Source organism: Morone saxatilis, unplaced genomic scaffold (assembly GCF_004916995.1).
Source record: "Morone saxatilis isolate NCDOM2014 unplaced genomic scaffold, NCSU_SB_2.0 Contig11, whole genome shotgun sequence".
NCBI classification, from domain to species: Eukaryota; Metazoa; Chordata; class Actinopteri; family Moronidae; genus Morone; species Morone saxatilis.
Window position 1 is genome coordinate 2,876,984 of NW_023339663.1, and position 19,167 is coordinate 2,896,150.

Below are 19,167 nucleotides of genomic sequence, written 5' to 3' on the forward strand. Positions count from 1 at the left end.
CAGATCAAGTTTCTATTTACGTTCAGTGTTACTCACTTAACAAACAAACATGTTGAATGTGCATGTGGACAAGAACAAACTAAACAGGGACCAACTCTTGAAAACATTGCTCCATGGCAGCACTAGTGGTCAAAAAAAAATTTCTAAAACGTATATGTTGTTAGGTGTGTTGAACTCTTTCACACTGTGGGGTGTTATTAAAGGGCCTCCAGTAGGAGTTTACACTTTTACACTTATTATTCATACAATACTTGTACTACTAAGCAGTAGTGTGCTGAAATAACACCAAACATGTCTCCTAGTGTTTCATAAAACATTTAATCAAACACATGCATGCTTATTAGAACTCACAGTTCATAGAATTTGGCTTCGAATCTGAAAACAATAAAGTGGAAGAATGCTGCGTTGGCTCGCAGGGTGTAGAAATGAGGCATTCAATCTGACAAAAGCAGCAATGATGTAAGATGTTGAAACAAATTCCTACTTTTACCACCAGTGGTTTGCCAGTGTTTCATTAGTCTTTTGCCACCAAATAACACAGTATGGGGGAACAGTGTGAACAAGTTTTTCCTTTATTTTAGAAAAAGAGGAGGGATAATGAACTGATAGTAGGCAAACTGCCCTTCAGATTATACTTTTAACACAATGTTTTTTACTATTGATCATGTTTGATCAGACTTATAAAATGGTACTGTATGTGTTGTCCTAGAGGCCGATGGAGGATAGAAGGAGTGAGGAAGTGAACAGGAATTCTGCAGCGTCTATTTGCAGCAGCAGCGAAGGCGAGGAGTCGCTAAACTGCTATGGTCCCATGAGCCCGACATTCAAGGTATCTCATCAAACCAAAGGTGGCCCGTGCAATAACATTGACCAGATTTAAAAAGCATTGAAATGTGTGATATGTTTCATTATTTAACACCAGCATCAGCTTATGGTATTGAAAAGTGTCTGTTGTGGAGATGACTGGCAGTCTGGCAGTTCGACAGTTGGACAGAGATAGTTGCTCTTAATAAGTAGTAAATCTCTCCACATGCAGCACAGTTCAGCATCTGAAATGTGATCCCAGATGTAGGTACACATGAAGTAAGTTCTGATACGATATCTGTATTAACAGCTTGTATTTCAGTATTTTCAAGTTGGAAATTTAGATTGTTTTCCTCTAAAAAAGTTTAGTCAGTTTTATTTATACAGCCCAATATCAAAAATCACAAATTTAGGATTTCAAGGGCCTTTACAATCTGTTTAACATACGACACCCTCTACCCTTATGCTGCATTCATATATTGTAATATTTTAAGTTTGGCCTCACCTAAATTTACCACCCTGCTCTCATCCATTAACTGTCTGCCTAAATTCATGTGAATGCAGACTCTCAATTCGGATGAGGACAAGACATGTACGATTCCTCCTCTGTTGCTCAGGATGGACAGACATGCAATAGATGTTGTGTGGAAAGAACAGACCAACATATTAAAATTACAGTATGGACAATTTAGGATGACAAGATTATATTTAGATTGTAAACATGTGTGAAGAATATTGATCCGGAAAGGACAATGAGCTGTTGCCAAGCAGACCTGAGCCAGACAACCTCCTCTCCACCATGGAGACCTGAAAACGACACAAACACACAAGCTCAAGCACGCCATTCACACAGAGAGGAGAAAAGAAACAAACACAGAGAGAGAAAGAGAGAGAGAGAGAGAGACAGAGAGAGAGAGAGACAAGAGGACAGGATGAATCTCCTGAAGGACGAAGATCCAGATACAAACATCTGGAACGAGGCAGCGACAGCCAACAGAGAGAGAGGTGCCAGGACGCCTGAACACAGAGAGGCCTTAGCAAAAAGAGAGAAGGAGGAGAAACTAGGAAGAGAGAGGAAGAAGAAAGAGAGAAGTGCACAGCCTGGATGCTTGTGTGCTTGTGGCACAGCAAACAAACAGAAGGTTAGAGGGATGCAGTGATTTTCATAAAGTTTATTCTCATCTGCAGGCATTTCCCATGACTTGTTTGTTTGTTTCTGGAGGATTATGTTGCTCTGCTCTGGAAGAATTGCACCTTCTTTTTCCGTTCCATTTTCTCCATTTTTTGTAATAAATTGTGCAGAATTTGACCAATGTGTTGGATCCAGGATCTACAGTAGGTTCAATTCGGAGGCTGTCAGTCACTGAAGTGATGGTGTCACTAATGTCTCTAAATTAATGTCATGAATCACTGATAGTAAAATGATGTGTGTGACATTAACCATGTTAAAATGTTGTCTCTTTCATGTTCCCTGCTGCTCCACCAGAAACTCCTCATTCAGTTTTATCCAGTAAGTCCCTGGCATTTCATCTGTATCAGCCAATAAAAGCTTTCAAATGAAATATAGTATAGTATTTCTGCTGATATGACGGGCCGAAAGATGACTCTTTAATTATGCATATGCAAACAGTTGATTAAGCAGGTGCATCATATACAGTGTATCTATGGTTGACTTTTTAAAGTGTCTAAAATGGACAGCAAACAAAGTTGCTATCTGCAATGATTGCTCAGTGTTTGTCATGCAAGGAGGAGCCAATTCACATTCCTTCAACACTATAAATTGAATTGCCCTTCTTAAGAACCATTATCCAAATGATTGCGATGAATTTACGAAGAGCAAAGAGAAACCTGTCAGCATCACAATAAGAGTATAGACATAATAATAATAAGTCCACTACAGGAGAGACTTTATGTCCTCCGCAGTTAGATGTAAAATAAAATGTGCATACATTGGCATCGTCAGTCTGCATATCGGCATATATCGTGCCTCCCTAGTGTGAGGGGTTCATTTGTGTCACACTATACAAATGGTATTGGACTGATTTCACACGTTATGTTTGAAACAGGAGCAACGTTCTGCATGTCAGAGTTGTACACATTGTCATTTAGCTGCCTGCAGTGATCTGTATCTCAGCACACTGTGTGTCCCTTTACAGGATGAAGCGAACAGCAGAATCTCAACAGACGGTAAATGCAAGGTGAGTGCTGCTGTAGACGAGTGTCAGGGTCAAAGCTCCAAGGTCGAGAGCTGCCAATTTTGTTTTAATCTTAGTTCAACTGTGTAAAGCTCTTCATTTTGAAAAGTATATACATTTTCATTATCATTGTTATTTTGTCAACCTTATGTCTTTCAAAACCCCATCAAGTAAACATACACAGAGTCTCTTTAGCCAATATTTGGGCAAATGTCGCAAATGTCTAATGTGAGAAAATTAAACCCTGTCTCTTCAACCAGGATTACGAAATTACCTGGAAAGCTGAATTGAGTGAAATCTTGAACTGCTCATTTTAATCTAGTCCATGTTCCAGATTTAAGGGCTTCTCTCTAACTCCTACCCTTCAGAAACCAGTAAAGGAACATGAGTTTCTGTCTTGATCTGTGAAAACAGATCAGGTTTTAATAGGTACAAATTACAGTTTTGTCCCAGTTGTAGGTCTGAACTGCAGCCTGCTTCAATAAAGAGTGATACTGTAGGTCATTTCCACAGTGTGAGTTATAACCATCGATTGTCTTAACTCTTTTCTCAGATCATAGAGAGAACTGAGTCTCTGAGGAAAAGGTGAGTCTGTGTTCATGTGTTGTGAAATAGACTGACTGAGTGTTATAATAATGCAATACAATTAGCCTCACTGACTGCTACAGTACATCAGAGCTGCAGGAAACTGTTCTTCTTTGGGTTTGACTCAACCATTCCGTCTGTCTCAAGCGCCACACCACCTCTTGGAAATATTCCTCGGAATAAAAATCTAATTTGTGTGACAGAGTTCAGAAGAAAGTCTGATTCCTCCTTAACAGACACAGTGCTTAAATACAGTTAAAACATAACTTGCTATTTCCAAAGTTTCTGGTGTGTTTACCTCATGTACCATACAGATGAGGGACAAATGAAAGGAAAAGCCAACATGAAGTATTTAAGTATTGGAACATCACGAGCCTCCAGAACAGCTTCAAGCACAGGGGCGCTGGGAGGGACTAGTTCATAAAAATGTTTAAACTTATGACTTTCTCCTTTTTTACTGGGGTTTACATGTGTAACTGGTATTTATGGCAGGAAAGAGGTTTTGCCTTGTGTTTTATCAGTTTTATCAGCTAAAATGTTGTAACATTTGTGCAAAATGTTGTTAATAACTATTGAATAGGTTATAAATTATCCTGGCTATTCAAATTAATGCCAAAACAATGAATGTTATGCATTTGGCATTTTGTATGACGTTATTATGTAGACAGATTTTTTTCTCAGACTTACTGTGTCCCTGGCTTCAAGTCTCTGACCTCTACTGGAGGGATGAACATCATTCTTCCAAAGGACATTCCCTCATTTGGTGAATTTGATGATGGCGATGGTCTGTCCTAAATCGCCCATTGGTGTTCAGTCAGGTCGAAATCTTTCAACCGCGTAGGCTACAGGATTCACACCGTTTTCATGCTCACCAAACCCCTCAATGGCCCCTCACTCCCTCTATTAGTTGCATTTCTTCACTCATTTCTTCAGTTTTTCTTTTTTTTTTATCACCCGTCTGTATGTTACTGGTAAAACAGTTGCATCTGTATCTGAAATTATACTTCTATTATAAATCATTTATCCATTCTTTTAAAGCACCAGCAATGTAAAAAAGACGCAGCCACCAGTTGCCGTTTCCAAGATTGACAAGAGACTGGAGCAGTATACACATGCTCTTGAGGTAAAACCCCATTCAGTTACCTTCTATTTTTCAGTGGTTATTTTTCTTTTAATGACTTAATCAATGAGTAGGTAAACTAAATAATAATAAGCAAGTCTTGTTTGGTTGTTTTCTTTGGGTCTTAAAAGAAACCATAATGGGTAAGCAGCCATTAACAATGAGCAGAGAGGAGACTTACGTTAAGTAAAAAAAGTAAAGGAATATGTTGCCAGACTTAGGACTTGACATATAAAAGATGGATGCCGCGTCTCCACTTCCTCCCACTGTACAAAAATGAAGCCAAAATATCCAGGATACAGCCGTTACCATCTTTCCAGTTGGCCATCAAGATCTTTTGGCTTCACTTTTGGAGAGCTGTCACATCGTCCATCTTTATATATGTCGAAGATTAAGTCTAACTTAGTTCCTTTTCCTGTAAACCAAACACAGTTCTGAATCTTACTGTATTTTGCACAGGTCTCCTCAAAGGAAGGCAGATCAGGCAATCAGGTGCTGACGGACCTGACGAGTCCCACTGAACCCGTCTCCTCCAAGAAGAACCTGTTTGAGGCCGGAGAAGCCTGGAACCAAAACGTGGTCTCAGTCACACCATCTAAGGTTAAGGATGAAGTTGATTAACTTTATCATATATGTATATATATATACGTAATAACTCCCCTTCTTTATTTACAAGCATCAACCAATATTTCTTCTTTTCTGTCTCAGGATGCAGACGGGTTAAAAGTTGGTGTGGCTGATCTCATTAATCAGTGGGTGAAAGGAAGTGAAAATGGAAGCCGGTGCAGCTCGCCTTTCAAATCAGCAGTAAGTCCGAATTGTACCTGTGATCATGTGAAACGTGTCTCTCTTCCTTTTCTCTATCACTGTACATTTCAAGTTTCAGTTCTGTGGGATGAGATTTATCTATATAAAGTGTTTCATTCTGTAAACTTTTCTTTCTTCTCAGTTTTCTCCTCAACTCCCTGTCTGATAACGTATTTAGCTGCTTTACTTCATGTTCCATTTCATTTGGGTTCACTTAAGGCATGAAACTCTTTTCAATCTTCTCTGCTGCATGCGACCACACCCAAGCCTCTTTTCATCTGGTGTAAATCATGTCAGCTCAGTTTAACAGAGCAGTTAGAGAAAGTCTGCCCCCTTGTGGCTGCAGTGGCATCGCTCAACTCTTTCACATGGAGATCATTCAGGCAAAAATGACAAACTAATGCTTTATGTTTATTTGTGAGCCCGCTGTCACAGGCTATGAGCTTAGTGTGGATGAAAATCATGATCAGTTCAACCAAAAAAACTAGTTTTACTTCTAGTCCCAAAATTAATCTGAGGGGTTACTACAGGATTGAGGGGACAAGGGAAAAAACTGTCACACAAAATTATTATTTGTTAAAATGATTTTACTTTATTTATCTCAAAATAAAAAATAATATTGGATACTATCACCTCTTCATGTTTGCACTCAAGTTGTAAACTGTGATAAGGAATCGCAAATACACATTGCTTCTTTCTGACGGATAACAGCACACTGATTTTAGTTTTTGCACTTTTTTTTCATTTTCCATCCCTTTAATATTTATTTAGTCTGAAAATATGTGTTTGTATGTGTGTGTTTTGTCATACAAAGGTGCATTCAGGGACACTATGGGAGCTGATCTAAGGGAGTCAAGCAAATAAATCAGTCACACAAACAGACAAAACAAAAGCTTTTCTAGATTTTTCTAAAACATTTTAATCAAAGATTTCTACACAGTAACTTCAAACTGCTGCTCTTTTATTTATTGAGAAATGGTTGTAATTTAAGGAACAAAATAAGAAAGATTTACCACAAAGATAAGGTATAAAAATTGAGAAAAGTTTTTAATTGTAATTACATGACCTGATTGGATGAATGAGGACACGCTGCAGTGAATCTGTCTCTGATCAATACTGTTTTATCGACTGACTTTCAGGAGAGCTCCAGTGGTAAAAGACATAGGTTTGTGGTGACGGGTCACGGCAAGTATGAGAAGGTTTCTGTTGACAGTGGCTGCAGTGAAGATACAAACTGCCAGTCAGGTAAGACCCCCTCACAAAATAGTACCTGATAAATGCACTATTTCTTCTTGTTTGGTTAACGTTTGCTAAAACTACAGTGGCCAGCTGTTCCAAGATATTAATTAGCCTGTTTTAAAAATGAAACTATAGAGTCAGAAAGTACTGAGAGATGTATGAACACATTGTTTGTTTTGGTCTTTTCATGGGATTTGACAAGAACAAAAATGTAGAATAACAGAAGCCTTATCCTTTAACAAGGACTTGTCAGCTGTAATAACAGTTCTGAACTCTTTTTAACCCTTTTTTGCTATATTAATTTGCTATATTTGGTATAAACCAAAGCATTGTGGTTAATAAAGAGAGAAATAAAGAGAGAAATACAAGACAAGAGTTCCACATTAAACTTTATGCATTTTTGAGAATCACACAGTAAACAAAATATGTTATAGTATAAGCATCAGTGTACTAAATGGGGCAGTGGTTAGTTCATAGGGGTAAAGCCCCCCCTCACCTAAAATAAATTCCACATCTTGGTGGTCATCTTTTAAATCCAATATAGGGACACAACAACAACATGCTAATATCTGCTACAACAGCAGAATCCTCCAAAACTGTGAAACATCACAAACATCATCTGATATCTGTCCGTCTCCAGCTATCACTTCATTTCCATTCATTGGTCTTCACTTCTACATACTAGTTACATCCAAAACTCAGTAAAATTGTAATAACTGAGTAATGAAGTCCTGGACATTACACTACAAAGCAGGAAATTAGTATCCACCAACATGGTCGCTACGTTTCTGGCTGGAAATATTTTTATCATCCTTTATCATCAGTCCTTAACATCATTCAAATTATAAAAGCAGTGAGTTCTGACAAAAAACCTGTGAAATTACAAAACAGGAATTTGATTCTGGGATGTGGGACTGGGCAATGCATGACATGATGGTCTGAAATAACACCAAAAAGCAAAGATAATTTGTCAGTTTTCTACCACTTGAGAATACAGTCTGACTTTCCATCACTGCGTAGTCTAATGGGCTTTTTGAGGCTGTACTAAGAAACAACAGTGCTTTTAGTTTAATGCTAACATCATTATGCTAACTCACTGTTACAATGCTAACATGCTGTTGTTAGCATTGCACTTTAGCACTTTATACCTGCTTGTTGCAGGTATAAAGTTAACATGTTCACAATCTTAGTCTATTGTGTTAGCATGGTAAAATTTGCTAATTAGCATCAAACACAAAGTACAGATCAGGAAAGTCAGCAGGATTAGTCCTCTAGGGATCATTAATGTCTGTACAAAATATATTGGCAATTGTTTTAATAGTTGTTGAGATATTACAGGGAAGAACAAAGTGATTAACCAAACAACAGATCCAACATTGCCATCCCAAGAGCCACCAGAAACAAACAAAAATCACCTAAGCATCTATAAATATATTAAAATATATTTTTTGCGCAGCCCCAAGACGTACCAACCTGCATGGTTGTAGTTTCCTGCCCTGATCGAAAGTCCAGACATCCGGCACTTTATTTCCATCCATACCTGACTTGCAGAAACCTAAATCTGTTTTGACCAGACCTTCATCCTTCATCCATCTCTGTTTTCCTTCTTTCAAATTCCATCTGTTCCATTGTTCTAGGAATGTAAAAGCCCTATTTATCACAGAGGTTAAACACTGCCTATCAGCGGTGTACACTAAAAGCCTTTTAGAAAAATAGAAAAAAGTACAGCATGATATATGAAACAATCTTTTATCTATCAAATTATCTACATGCATGCATTCAACACTACATCTAGGCCATCAACAAATGAAAAAAGAAAAATCTAATCAAGTAGAGTTGCAAAGTATATAAGACTCCTTTCTTTCTTTGCCCTATATTTTTTCTTTCTTGTCAACTCACATCCTAATATGATTTATTAAAAGTGCAAAGATGCCACACCTGTTTTACCGTTAAACTATTTTAGACCTTTAAAAGCTAAATTATACACTATACTGTATCATACATCCTAAATAACCACAACTGATCAAAATGTCATTATATGTCAATATTAGTACTTACTTGATATTGGGATGAATTTTCTTTTAGTAAAACTTTCTTTGCATTCTAAGCTCAAATTTAAAAACCATGGCAAAGTTCTAGCTCCAGTACTAGGTCAGGTAGATGGTGATTAAGCAGTAATCAATGACACTTTGAATCTTTTTTCCCCTCAAGAATAATTTACCTCTTCACAGCAGCCTTGACTTTTAAAATTAACTTCAGCTATTCTGCAGAAATCCACAAATGTGGATGTCTATTTACTTCCAAATTCTCTCGTATTATTCCTTTTCTCAGAGGCTCCCTCACCTACCTGAGATTGCATCTCTCTATTTTGTGCTGAATAACACAACACAAAACTACACACATTGCTTATCATTTATCAACCCCAAAGAAACTTTTCCACCAGTTCAAGTTACATATCTGTTTTCTTCGTCGAGCCGAATCCTCTGGCTTTTCTGTTGAAGTCCTTTTGTTCGTCTTCCTGGCCTTTGCGTTTTATCAGCCCCTTTTCAAACACTGCTGCTATTTTCGTGAGTGGCTTTTCGGCTGCCTCTTTAAGCTTCCTGGCATCAAAACGGGGGCTGTACAACAAAATTGGCAGGCGATTGACAAAAGAGGGAACTTCTCCTTGATTTTCTTTAGGGGCCTTTTTGTCTTCTGAATCTTTCTTGCTGGTGTTGATCTGGTGCATGATTCGGTCTTTGGTAGAGAACATCTGAAAGAGGAGGGCGTCCCACATCTTCAACGCTTTGGGACCTTCTTTGTTCGTAACCACCTCCTGATTGGCACATTGGTCTGCTGACGATTTATCATCATCACCTTGATCTGTTTTCTCATTGCTGCCACTGGAGTCGACCTGAGATTTGGGCTCCAGCTGTGGAAACTCAGGTTCCTCTGGCTCAACAACCATGTGTTTCTTGAGCCTTGTCCATCCACTGAGCTTACCCTTTAGGCCTTTTAGCTTCAGGGCTGCTTTGGGCTCAGTGGATGAAGGGGATGTCTCTGTTTTAATGGCTTTCTTGTCAGTTGAAGATGCAGTTGATGTCGTTGACTTCGTGGAGGGTTCGACTGCTTGGGCTTCCTTCGGTGCAGCTGTACTTTTGGTCCTGTCTTTGAATCCAGTTTTTTGCTGAGATGGCGGTGACGTTCCTCTGTTTGGGGATGGAGCTTTGACTGAGACTGAGGCCTGAGGCAGAGAGGCAGGAGTGGCAGAGTCAATCACAGCGGCTTTAACTATGGACGGTTTAATGACAGTATCTGTTGCGGGCTTTGCGGGGGAAATGTTCTCTACTGGTAGCTCTGTCGAAGGCTTAACGTTACTGATGTGTGAGCTAATCTGGACCGGATTGGAGGGAGGTTTTCTTTCTACAGTGGCAGAGGAAGGTCTTGGAACTACCTGTTTAGTGAGAGGTTGTGCTTTTAGAGTAGGTTGGCTGGTTAAAACGGGATCAGCAGAATACATGGGAGTGCTAGTTTCAGTGTTCAGTGAGGAGAGTTTTCCTTCCTTACTGGAATTTGTTGCTAGGTTAGTTTTTATCTTGTGCTTTTCGGAATGTACTTTTACCTCAGCACTCTTAGCCAGAACCGAAGTGTCCTTAGTTGTGGGTGATTTTATTTCTGCTTTAGAGATATTCTCTTTGATTGACTTAGCAGAGGGCTGAACAGTGCTAGTAGGTGTATTATTTCTAAGAGGCATAATGGGAGATTTTGTGTGGTCTCTAATAATGACTGATGGGGGTTTTGTTTCGGTAGCATGGTTTAAAGACACAGAAGTTTGAGGGAACTGGGGTAAGGTTGGAGTATAGGTTCGAATAGGTGTATTACCCACTCTTTGCTCTGGTACAGGGGAGGCTCTTGTTGCAGTCCAAGGTTTAGTTACTGTAGCAGGGCTAAGTGGGGCTTTAGTTCTGGTTGTTTCAGCAAGGGGCTGAATATTTATAGCACTGGGGTTATTTAAATCCGTGTGTGAGGCCGTTTTTACAGTGTGAATGTTAGTTTCTATAGATTTCTTTGTCTCAATGACAGATTGCTTAATCTGTTTCATTCCAGTCTGATAGTTCATTGAATTCACAAAGGGATGAGCATTATCGGATACGATTTGATTTGGCTTTGCAATGGTTTGCTGATCTACACTAACACTATATATGTTAGCCATGGCATAACCAGAAGAAGAGGAAGTTGTTGTCTCAGGCTTACTTACTGAATTTTTTGTTCTTGTAGGGGGAATAGGTACAGATTTATTGACTATAATTGGCTGAATGAAAGGGGATAGCTCTGTTATGGTGGTGGTTTTATTAGTAATATGTGGTGCAGATTGCTCAGCAAGAAGGTTGGCAATTGGTGCTTTTGAATTTGCGTAGACTTTTGTTTGAGCAACAGACCCAGAAACAGGTTTTGCATCGATGGTTGGCATTGTTGCAGGTCTGTCTGATCTCAGCTTAGGGCTTTTTGGTGTGACGTGCCTTATAGTAGGGCTAGATGGCATTGTAGCTTTACTAACCTGCACAGTATTGAAAGATGTTTGGGATGCTGGGTCTGTTATCACAGGCAAAAGAACTTCATTATGAAGCTTGTGGGGAACTTTGGTGTCAACCGCAGCAATACTGACATTGCTGCCCAAATTGGATCTGTTTGACTGTGCAGTTTCAACAGGTCTGCTGTGTTGAATAGCCACTACACCTCCTGGTTGTCCAGGTGAGACCACGTCTGTCGAAGACTTGCTGACAGTTAGCAATCCTGCAGACGGTTTGTTGGACAGTTTGGTTTCAGTGTTAGGTACTTTGTTTCCTTGTAAAAGATAATAATCTGGTCTCGTTTCAATAACACATTTTGTTTGAATGTTTTCTGCTCTAATAGGTATAGTGGAAATATGCTCTGTTGGTGTTTTTCCAGTCAATAAAGCTACTCTTCCATTGGTGGGTTGTGGATGCAATTCTGTGAGTACTTGGGAAGGGTAACTGGGGAGTTTGGGCTCTACATTAACTAGGCTTGACAATATTGTGTTTTTCGCAAGGATGTTGAGACTAGTTTCAGTTGCTTGTGTGGCCTCTAGCATAGCTCTGCTTGAATTTGTATAGAAACTTGCTCCTTGAACAACTTTATCTTGGGCACTGGACCCAATGCTATACTGTGTCATCAGAGGTATGTTTTCAGTAGTTCTGGTTAACTTTGGGGGCTCTTCTGTGGGCACATTGGAGGTCATATCTAAAGGGAATTTAATATCTGAAAGGTTGGGTGATTTGGGTGCAGTGACAGATAGGTCTGGTTGTCTGGTTCCTGTGGTAGGTTTTCCCCAGTTAGTATTAAAAGTGGGTGTGTTTGGTATACTTGGTGCTTGAGAATATTTTAAAGAGAGACCATCTCCAGACAAATGGATCTTATTTTCTAATATTTTACTATTTATGTGATTTTGAATTTCTATGCTGGGCTGTTGTGTGATTTTTGTGCTTTGGATGGCTGCAGATACTGTGCAGATATTGTACTTTGCAGAACATACAGATGCTGTGACAGGCTCGTGTGGCAAAATGGATCCTGTGGTAGCAATAATTGATTCTTTAGAGAATATATTTGAGACTTCGGGTTCAGTTTTTATTTTGTCAAAGATCCCTTCTATATTAGCAGCCACAGACGGGAAGGTGTTCCCCATGTTTATTTTATTGGGTAGAGTAAGTCCGCTGCTTGCTTTGATATGCTGATTAACCTCTTCCCTCTGTTTGTGTAAAACAGCTTCAGTAGCCACTATTCCAGGCAGTGGTGTTTCTGAAATCAGTTTGGTGGCTTGTTGTTTTCCTAAGATGAATGCACTGTTTATGATGGCACCCCCTGATAATTTGGGCTCTAACTCTGTGACAGGAGACTGAATAACCAGGTTTTTACAATCAGCAAGGTGTTTGACAGGCTTGGCAGTGAGCTGAACATTGACACCATTGGCTGTTGACAGACTGACTCCACCAGCAGTTTGGTAAGACTGAACCGGTACCAACTCTGTTTGTCCTGACTGTTGTTTTGCATTTACAACTTCGGATTCTCCTTTTATAGGCTTTTTCTCATTGTCACCTTTCTCTATGATATCTAAACCTTTTACACTATGCTGTGTTTCTGCATTTGAATCAACTTTCACTAAAGGTGAGGAAGAACTCAACAGGCCACTGCTATCAGTCAGGTATGGAGTTGTATTTAAAGCTGCCCCTATAGAAAATAGTTCTGCACTTTGTGTGTGTACCTCACCTGCTTTAGGTATTGGTATTGGAGCCTCAGAGTATGAGGCTTTTGGTGTGGATACATCACTTGTAGATTGTTGCATTGTTTTCTGTGCCAAGCCAAGGGGAAGCTCAGGTTCTATTGTGTCCATGCTAGATGTTTTAAGTGATTGTATTCCAGTACTGTGAGCTTCAGACTGACTTTCCTCAAACAGATCTTTGCTATGTGTGACAATCTGTTCAGAACCCCTTGGAGTTGACAGAGGTTGCAAACTGTGAGCAGAAGAAACCTCCATGGACGAGGGAAGATCTTGCTGTCCGTTAGGTTGTTTTGTTGCATCAGACTTTGAGATGTGTAATTCTTCTACAGCTACATCTGACTGTGTTTTGTTTGAAGAGGTTTCCTTAACCCCAGGGGGTACAGGACTGTGATGTGATGTAATAGTCCTAATCCCACCATAGGCAACATACTCAGCTGGAGTAAGCCCATAATACATTGATCGTGATTTGGGCTTTGAGGTTGCTAATGACATTTGACTCTCCAATAGTGACGTCAAAGACTTGCGTGCCTCGACCACAGGAGGATGATAGATGGACAGCAGGGGACTTGGACTTGTTGGGGCTTGCATGGACATCACTGACAGAGGGTTGAGATTTGAAGTATTTGGTACAGTAGAGAAAAATGATGGAACCTTTGGCAAAGATGAAACTTCACTTTCAGAAACTTGGTCTGTTTGTAGTTTTGGGATGACTGGTTCTATTACTGTTGGTTTAACCAGAGCAGAATCAGGTGCAGTCATACTTGATGCCAACTTCTCACTGGGGTACAGCTCAGTATTTATTGTACTCCTTTGTGCATTTTGAATCTCTATCTCTTTGTAATTGCTGGCTTGTTTGATTGAAGTAATGTGATTAACATCAGTCAGCTTCAGTTCTTCTGTGGGAGCTGCAGGTTTACTTATCGCTGATTTGTGTCTTGGAGCCTCGTTGGGAATTGCAGGAGTTTGTAAACCTTGGGGGGAATTGAAAGCAGGACTTGCAGCAAATAAAAGTGGGTTGGGTTTGGATATTTCAAAAAAGGGTGTGGATACTCGAGCTGGTGTGCAAGAGGGAGTTTTAGGTCTTCCACATTGGGACTTGGACACAGACAGTTTCTGATCTGTTTTCACCACTGACACAGCTGCTTTCTCCCTGTATACGGCCGATACCGATGCTCCATGATTGGCTGGGTTATTTACTGTGAGGTCCTGCATGGAGGGAGGTTTAGAGATCTCATAAAAAGTTGCCTTCGATGTATAAATCCTGGTTTGTGCAGTGTCAGGCCTTGTCTCTTTCACAGCTTCAACAAGTGATATTTTTGAGGCGGTTATCTCAGGGGACATCTGGCTTGGAACAAAGTTGCCATTACTGGTAGGTCGGGCAGTCCAAGATGATGCCTGGCTCTGAGGGTTGTCCTTTAAACTGGCGTTTGTCTCCCTCTGGCTGGAAATAAAAGGTTGTGTCTGAGTGTCTGAAACTGATAGCAGCAGTGGAACAGGAGGTAGGTATGCAACTTGAGAAAGTGCCTGGCCTGGGGCACAGTTGGGGGCGGCTGGGGATAGGGTCAAGCTGTGAGTTGATATTTTAGTGCTGGACTGTGACACAGCGACTGCAGGGACTGTTGTGACTGACCCATGGGAATTTGGTGTCATGTTTAAATTGAAAGCAGGAGGAAGAGGTGGTGCTGGAACCTGCTCAGGTAGTGATGAGGGTGTTGAACCTGAAGGTGCCATCATGAAGGGAGTAACGTCATCGAATAAAAAAGAGGAGCACTCATACAACGGAGCCACCTGCTCTTCACTGATCTGAGCTATGTAGGACTGAGGGGAGATGCTGGCAGTTTGGCTATAGGGGCTGCTCCGAGGATGAGGGAATGCAGATGCAGAGTTATCATAGAGGGAGCCAAAGGGGAAACCAGACAGTGAAGAGTCTGCAATGTAGACTGAATCTGGTGTCCTTGGTGGGCTGGACTGGTCACTGTGCTCAAGGTCTGTGCTGGCTTCATTGACAGGTGACAAACAGGAGCGAAAGGGGACGGGTGTCTGAGAGAGGCTGCCTTTTTTCTTGGCTCGCTTCTTCTTGAGTTTCTGAAGCCTTGCGTTGTCTTTGCCTGGTTTTGGCAGTAAGGGTGGAGGATACTGCTGGGAAAGGTCAGGATCCAGCCCGTTACTGTAGCCTACTTCCATCAGCATTTCACACTCCTGTAAGACAGATGAGACACATCAATTTGTTTATCTTTAGCCAGAAATACTAAGCAAAACAGGCAAGTTATTCATCATAATAAGCATATTTGCTTGATAACAAATGCTTCTAACATCATTTGTAGTCAGTATTAATTAAAATATTGTCTCATGAAGAGGTTACACATCATCTGGCTAAAGAAGTTGATAATGAAACTATTTTGGCATTGGTTTTTATGACTTAAAAGCCAACTAGATTATTAAGACGTCAGAGCAGGACTTTGATGAGGTGCTGGATGCATGGTGTGATGTTCTCAATCCCTAAGCAGCTGGAAATGTTGAGGAGTTTTTTTTCCCAATACAGAGTCGGGCTAGAAAGTACATATTTAATGCCAGAAATCTCAGCAGCTGGCCAAATAATAACTGAGTTTGTTTTTTATTAATTATAAATAGATATTTGAAATTTGTTTGTATGACATGTATAAATGCTGATAATAAGCTGTTTTTCTTCTTTTTCAGCTGGGCAGTTCTACGAAGATTTGTGAAACACATGCTGGACTTATGGATTATGAAGAAAAATCTTTGATACTGCACAAATTATAGCCACTTTCACTTCATCATTCTCTGTATTTTAAGCTTTAGGTTGGAAATGTAAATGTTTAAACAATTCCCTGTGAAAGGTAGTGAAGCTAATAGTCTTTTTTTCTGTTCATACTGAATAATAATCTCAAGATAGACAGTACATAAACAGTAGTACATCTTTTCATACAATGAAAATAACTTCAATTAAACTGATTTCTGATGTTTGTTTCCTTAATACTTGATAAAAACCTTGTGTCTTTGTTTCCTTTGTCATTTACTGTGTAGGTGAGCTCATCGTCTTTCTCAGTATAGTGTATTCAGCTGCTTTCCAACTGCACTGATTTAAACCATGCTAATGGCTCTGAGACAAGTCTGCAGTGGACTTTAGAAAACTATGAGCTCTCATGACAACAGGCTCATTAGCAGGTTTCAAAACTCTTAATTGGGTCCTGAAGATGCTGCATGGCTACAAGAAGCATCACTCTTGGAAATAGAAAGGCATGTAAAGCTGTTGCTTATGGCGAGGCTACTTTGAAATGATGACAAACTACTTATGGAAATAGTCTCTCAAGGAGACTGTCGGATTTAAAAATGACCTCTGCAGGAAATAAAAGTAAACCCAAAGGAAGGTGATTGACACATACAGGAGGGTGACCAGGTCCATGTAGGGAGGAGGGGTGGTAGTATTTAGATAATGTTTGGAACTGTAGAAACTTAAAACGTGAGCAGCAGTAAATTGGGTCAAAATTCCTTGGCCATTGACATTACAAGCAAACAATAAGAAGGAGGTCAAAGGTCAGAAGCATAATTAACTGATAATAATTGTGACATACATTCCTCTGCACCCAGGATTATGTGAGACAAAATGTTTTTAGAAGGGAGATGGAATAAACTGAAGCCGCAAAGGGAATTTTGAACACTTACAAAATATCACAGAAGATAATTAATATTCAAATTTTACATATTTTTTTATAAATCATTGGTTATGTTTACTATATACTATATGTCTACTTGGTTGTTTCGAGTGGCAACATGAGCTGAATTGTTTGCTTTCTGTCTGAATACTGGAGTATCTTTGGGTGACACTAGAAAAGGTCCACGGTCTAATTTTAGACTGAGAGAAATAAGAGCAAACATCCTGACACCCAGCACCTGCTGCCTGCCGTCCTGCACTCACACAAACAGCCTCAGTCTGCTGGAAATCGATCCGAGACCCAAATCCTCTCAGAGCTGCTCCGACTGTGAGCTTAGCCTTGTGTTTCGGAGCGATGATTATCTTAGATTTTCATTAATGTCATGTTAGCACCAGTTTGGTCTCAGAATCAGGAGAATTATACCCAACAGGATATTTTCTGTTTGACAATTTCTCTTTTGAATATTTTAAGTTACAAGATGCAGAAAACCTGCTGTGAGATGATGCTTGAAATTACATCAGTATTAGATGTTTGGCTGGTTTTGAGCAAACGGTTAACATGAATCCCTGTTGTCAAAGTGACTCCTGCAGTCACAGTGACAAGGAGGCCAGCTGACACATGAGAAGTCCCCCTTTTAAGGCTCTGGGGTTGGATCTGGGAGGCTTCCACTGGAGCAGCTCAAAAGAGGAAAGTATAAGATTAGCTTTGTGATAAAAATGTGCCATGACCTCAATCTATCTAGCTTTGAAGAACATAATTAAACAAAATGGAGGGCAAGCTCTTAATTAATTACCATGTTGCTATATTATGAATCTAAGCTACACTTACCTGATGTGGAAATAGGTGTTGCTTGTGTTTTGCTGGACAGGCTGCAACACAAACAACAGTTTGGTGTAAGAAGGGAGGTACAGAGACGCTTCATTTATTTAAAAAGGATACAAAGGCCAAGAAAAAGGATAAAAGTATAATCAATGTGTTGCTGTACATGTTTTGTAAATGGCTGAATCATGCTTACATCTATTATGGCAGAAACTGTGTGCAGAAACATGGTAAACACTGACAAGCTCTTCCTCTCACAGATATAATGTCTGATATGCATCATGCATTTAAGATTTCAAATCGTGCACGTGCTCCTATCAAATCCTATGCACCATTTGCAGGTTAGCACCTGGTCGATGGGTCAGGACCGCACTGCAGTACCCCCAGCTTGTCAATCAACAGACACTGAGTTTGACTGGTTTACCTTCGGCGAGCGGCTGTCGGGACAAACTGCTCTCTGCTTGTTAATCCCGGCTCAGGGTGCCACATGGCCGACTCATCCTGAAGTGAACTGACGCCTTAGGGAGTGAGCCACAGTGCCCGTGGCCACTCCAAAAATAAAACTGTTGCCTTCAGTGTATGTTGCAGGGGCAGATGGGGGTTTCCAGGCCACCTGAGATGGCTGAGGTGCAGCCCCTACAGGCGGTCGGCAGACACCTCCACCTGAGGGAAGGTGGTTGTTTTTGTCAGCTCAGCAGACCAGCAGGAATAAATCCAGTATGTATGTAGGACATGAGGCCTTTACCTGACATCAACAAGGACAGGGTGCCTGCTTGTGTTGTTTACTATCACAACTTCAATCACACCTTTACTTTGGGGGATATTTTCTTTTTTTTAACACTTTTAACCATGCAGTTTATCAGCTTGTTCAGGCCTCTAATAAAGTCTAATAAAGATATAATATGTAAAATGTCTGCATTAAAATGTCTATGTTACATATTTTGTATGAGTTTTTGTCTTGATGTGACAGACCCACTAGCAGTAGAAATTACATACTGTATGTTTAAGGTTCTACCAAAACGGACAAAAAGCCTTTTTCTCTCCCTCAGGTATGACTAACTTAATTTTGACCAAATTTCTGTTTCCAGTACAGATGAAGTCTAGGTAAATATCCATTATAGACCTAACAGAAAGCCTGATTTGCAACTGTCTTTTTGTCAGTAGAGTGTTGTTGTCTACAGTTACAGCTTCTGTCACTGCTGCTATTAACACGTATGCCCATGCAGTGCAGTTCTGCAAACCAAGTGTCACTTTACATCATAAAACTTTACTTCCTCTAGTGGAATTTGTCTCTGTGAGGCACAATCAGGAAGTGGGCCTGGAACTAAATGCTTTCTGCTTTGAAGTCCCAGCTCCCAGTTGCAATAGAAAGGAGTATTTATTATATGTGACTGTTAAGCGTTTTGTGTGTTTATTAAAATAAACTCTATAAAACTCTGCATGTTATTTGGTGATCAGTGACAGTGAGTGTTGTTGCACTAAAGCCTCTGACCACTAGTACTGTGCAGCAGTGAGTGAACCAGGAAGAATTTATGCACCTTGGATTATTTTTTGACCGTGTATAGGGAGGGGTCTCTCTCCTGAAGGCCCCTCCTCTAAACCAGTGAATCTCAGTGAGCCCTTTTCAATCACTGAGTAAACTGCTGA

The 19,167-nt window shown here is 40.1% G+C and overlaps 2 protein-coding genes across 8 annotated transcripts in view; one reads left to right on the forward strand and one right to left on the reverse strand.

The window, feature by feature from the left end:
- The window catches only part of LOC118343577 (lymphocyte-specific protein 1-like), a 29,346-nt gene extending 13,298 nt beyond the window's left edge, over positions 1-16,048 (forward strand). For all 3 annotated transcript variants that reach the window (XM_035682482.1, XM_035682481.1, XM_035682483.1), the window contains exons 6-14: positions 710-829; positions 2,291-2,314; positions 2,961-3,002; positions 3,553-3,584; positions 4,623-4,707; positions 5,164-5,304; positions 5,413-5,511; positions 6,651-6,756; positions 15,725-16,048. In XM_035682482.1, coding sequence (XP_035538375.1) covers positions 710-829; positions 2,291-2,314; positions 2,961-3,002; positions 3,553-3,584; positions 4,623-4,707; positions 5,164-5,304; positions 5,413-5,511; positions 6,651-6,756; positions 15,725-15,750 — 675 coding nt within the window. In that variant the 3' untranslated portion in view covers positions 15,751-16,048. The remainder of the gene's footprint in view (positions 1-709; positions 830-2,290; positions 2,315-2,960; positions 3,003-3,552; positions 3,585-4,622; positions 4,708-5,163; positions 5,305-5,412; positions 5,512-6,650; positions 6,757-15,724) is intronic.
- Positions 7,122-18,331, reverse strand: LOC118343568 (mucin-17-like). Of its 5 annotated transcripts, XM_035682459.1 has the most exons (4): positions 17,945-18,331; positions 17,530-17,570; positions 13,015-15,226; positions 9,670-9,973 (listed from the first exon to the last, which is right to left on the reverse strand). In XM_035682459.1, the coding sequence occupies exons 3-4, from the start codon at positions 15,215-15,217 to the stop codon at positions 9,810-9,812; spliced, it is 2,367 nt and encodes a 788-aa protein (XP_035538352.1). In that variant the 5' UTR covers positions 15,218-15,226; positions 17,530-17,570; positions 17,945-18,331; the 3' UTR covers positions 9,670-9,809. The 5 variants fall into 5 exon arrangements, with proteins under 5 accessions (XP_035538350.1, XP_035538351.1, XP_035538349.1 ...); XM_035682457.1 differs by having other exon boundaries at positions 7,122-15,226; positions 17,870-18,322; XM_035682458.1 differs by having other exon boundaries at positions 7,122-15,226; positions 17,853-18,322.
- Positions 18,332-19,167: the final 836 nt, after the last annotated feature.

What these genes read in the sequence shown, in the direction of transcription:
- LOC118343568 (XM_035682457.1), bottom strand. Translation starts at nt 15,217, where the DNA reads ATGCTGATGGAAGTAGGCTACAGTAACGGGCTGGATCCTGACCTTTCC.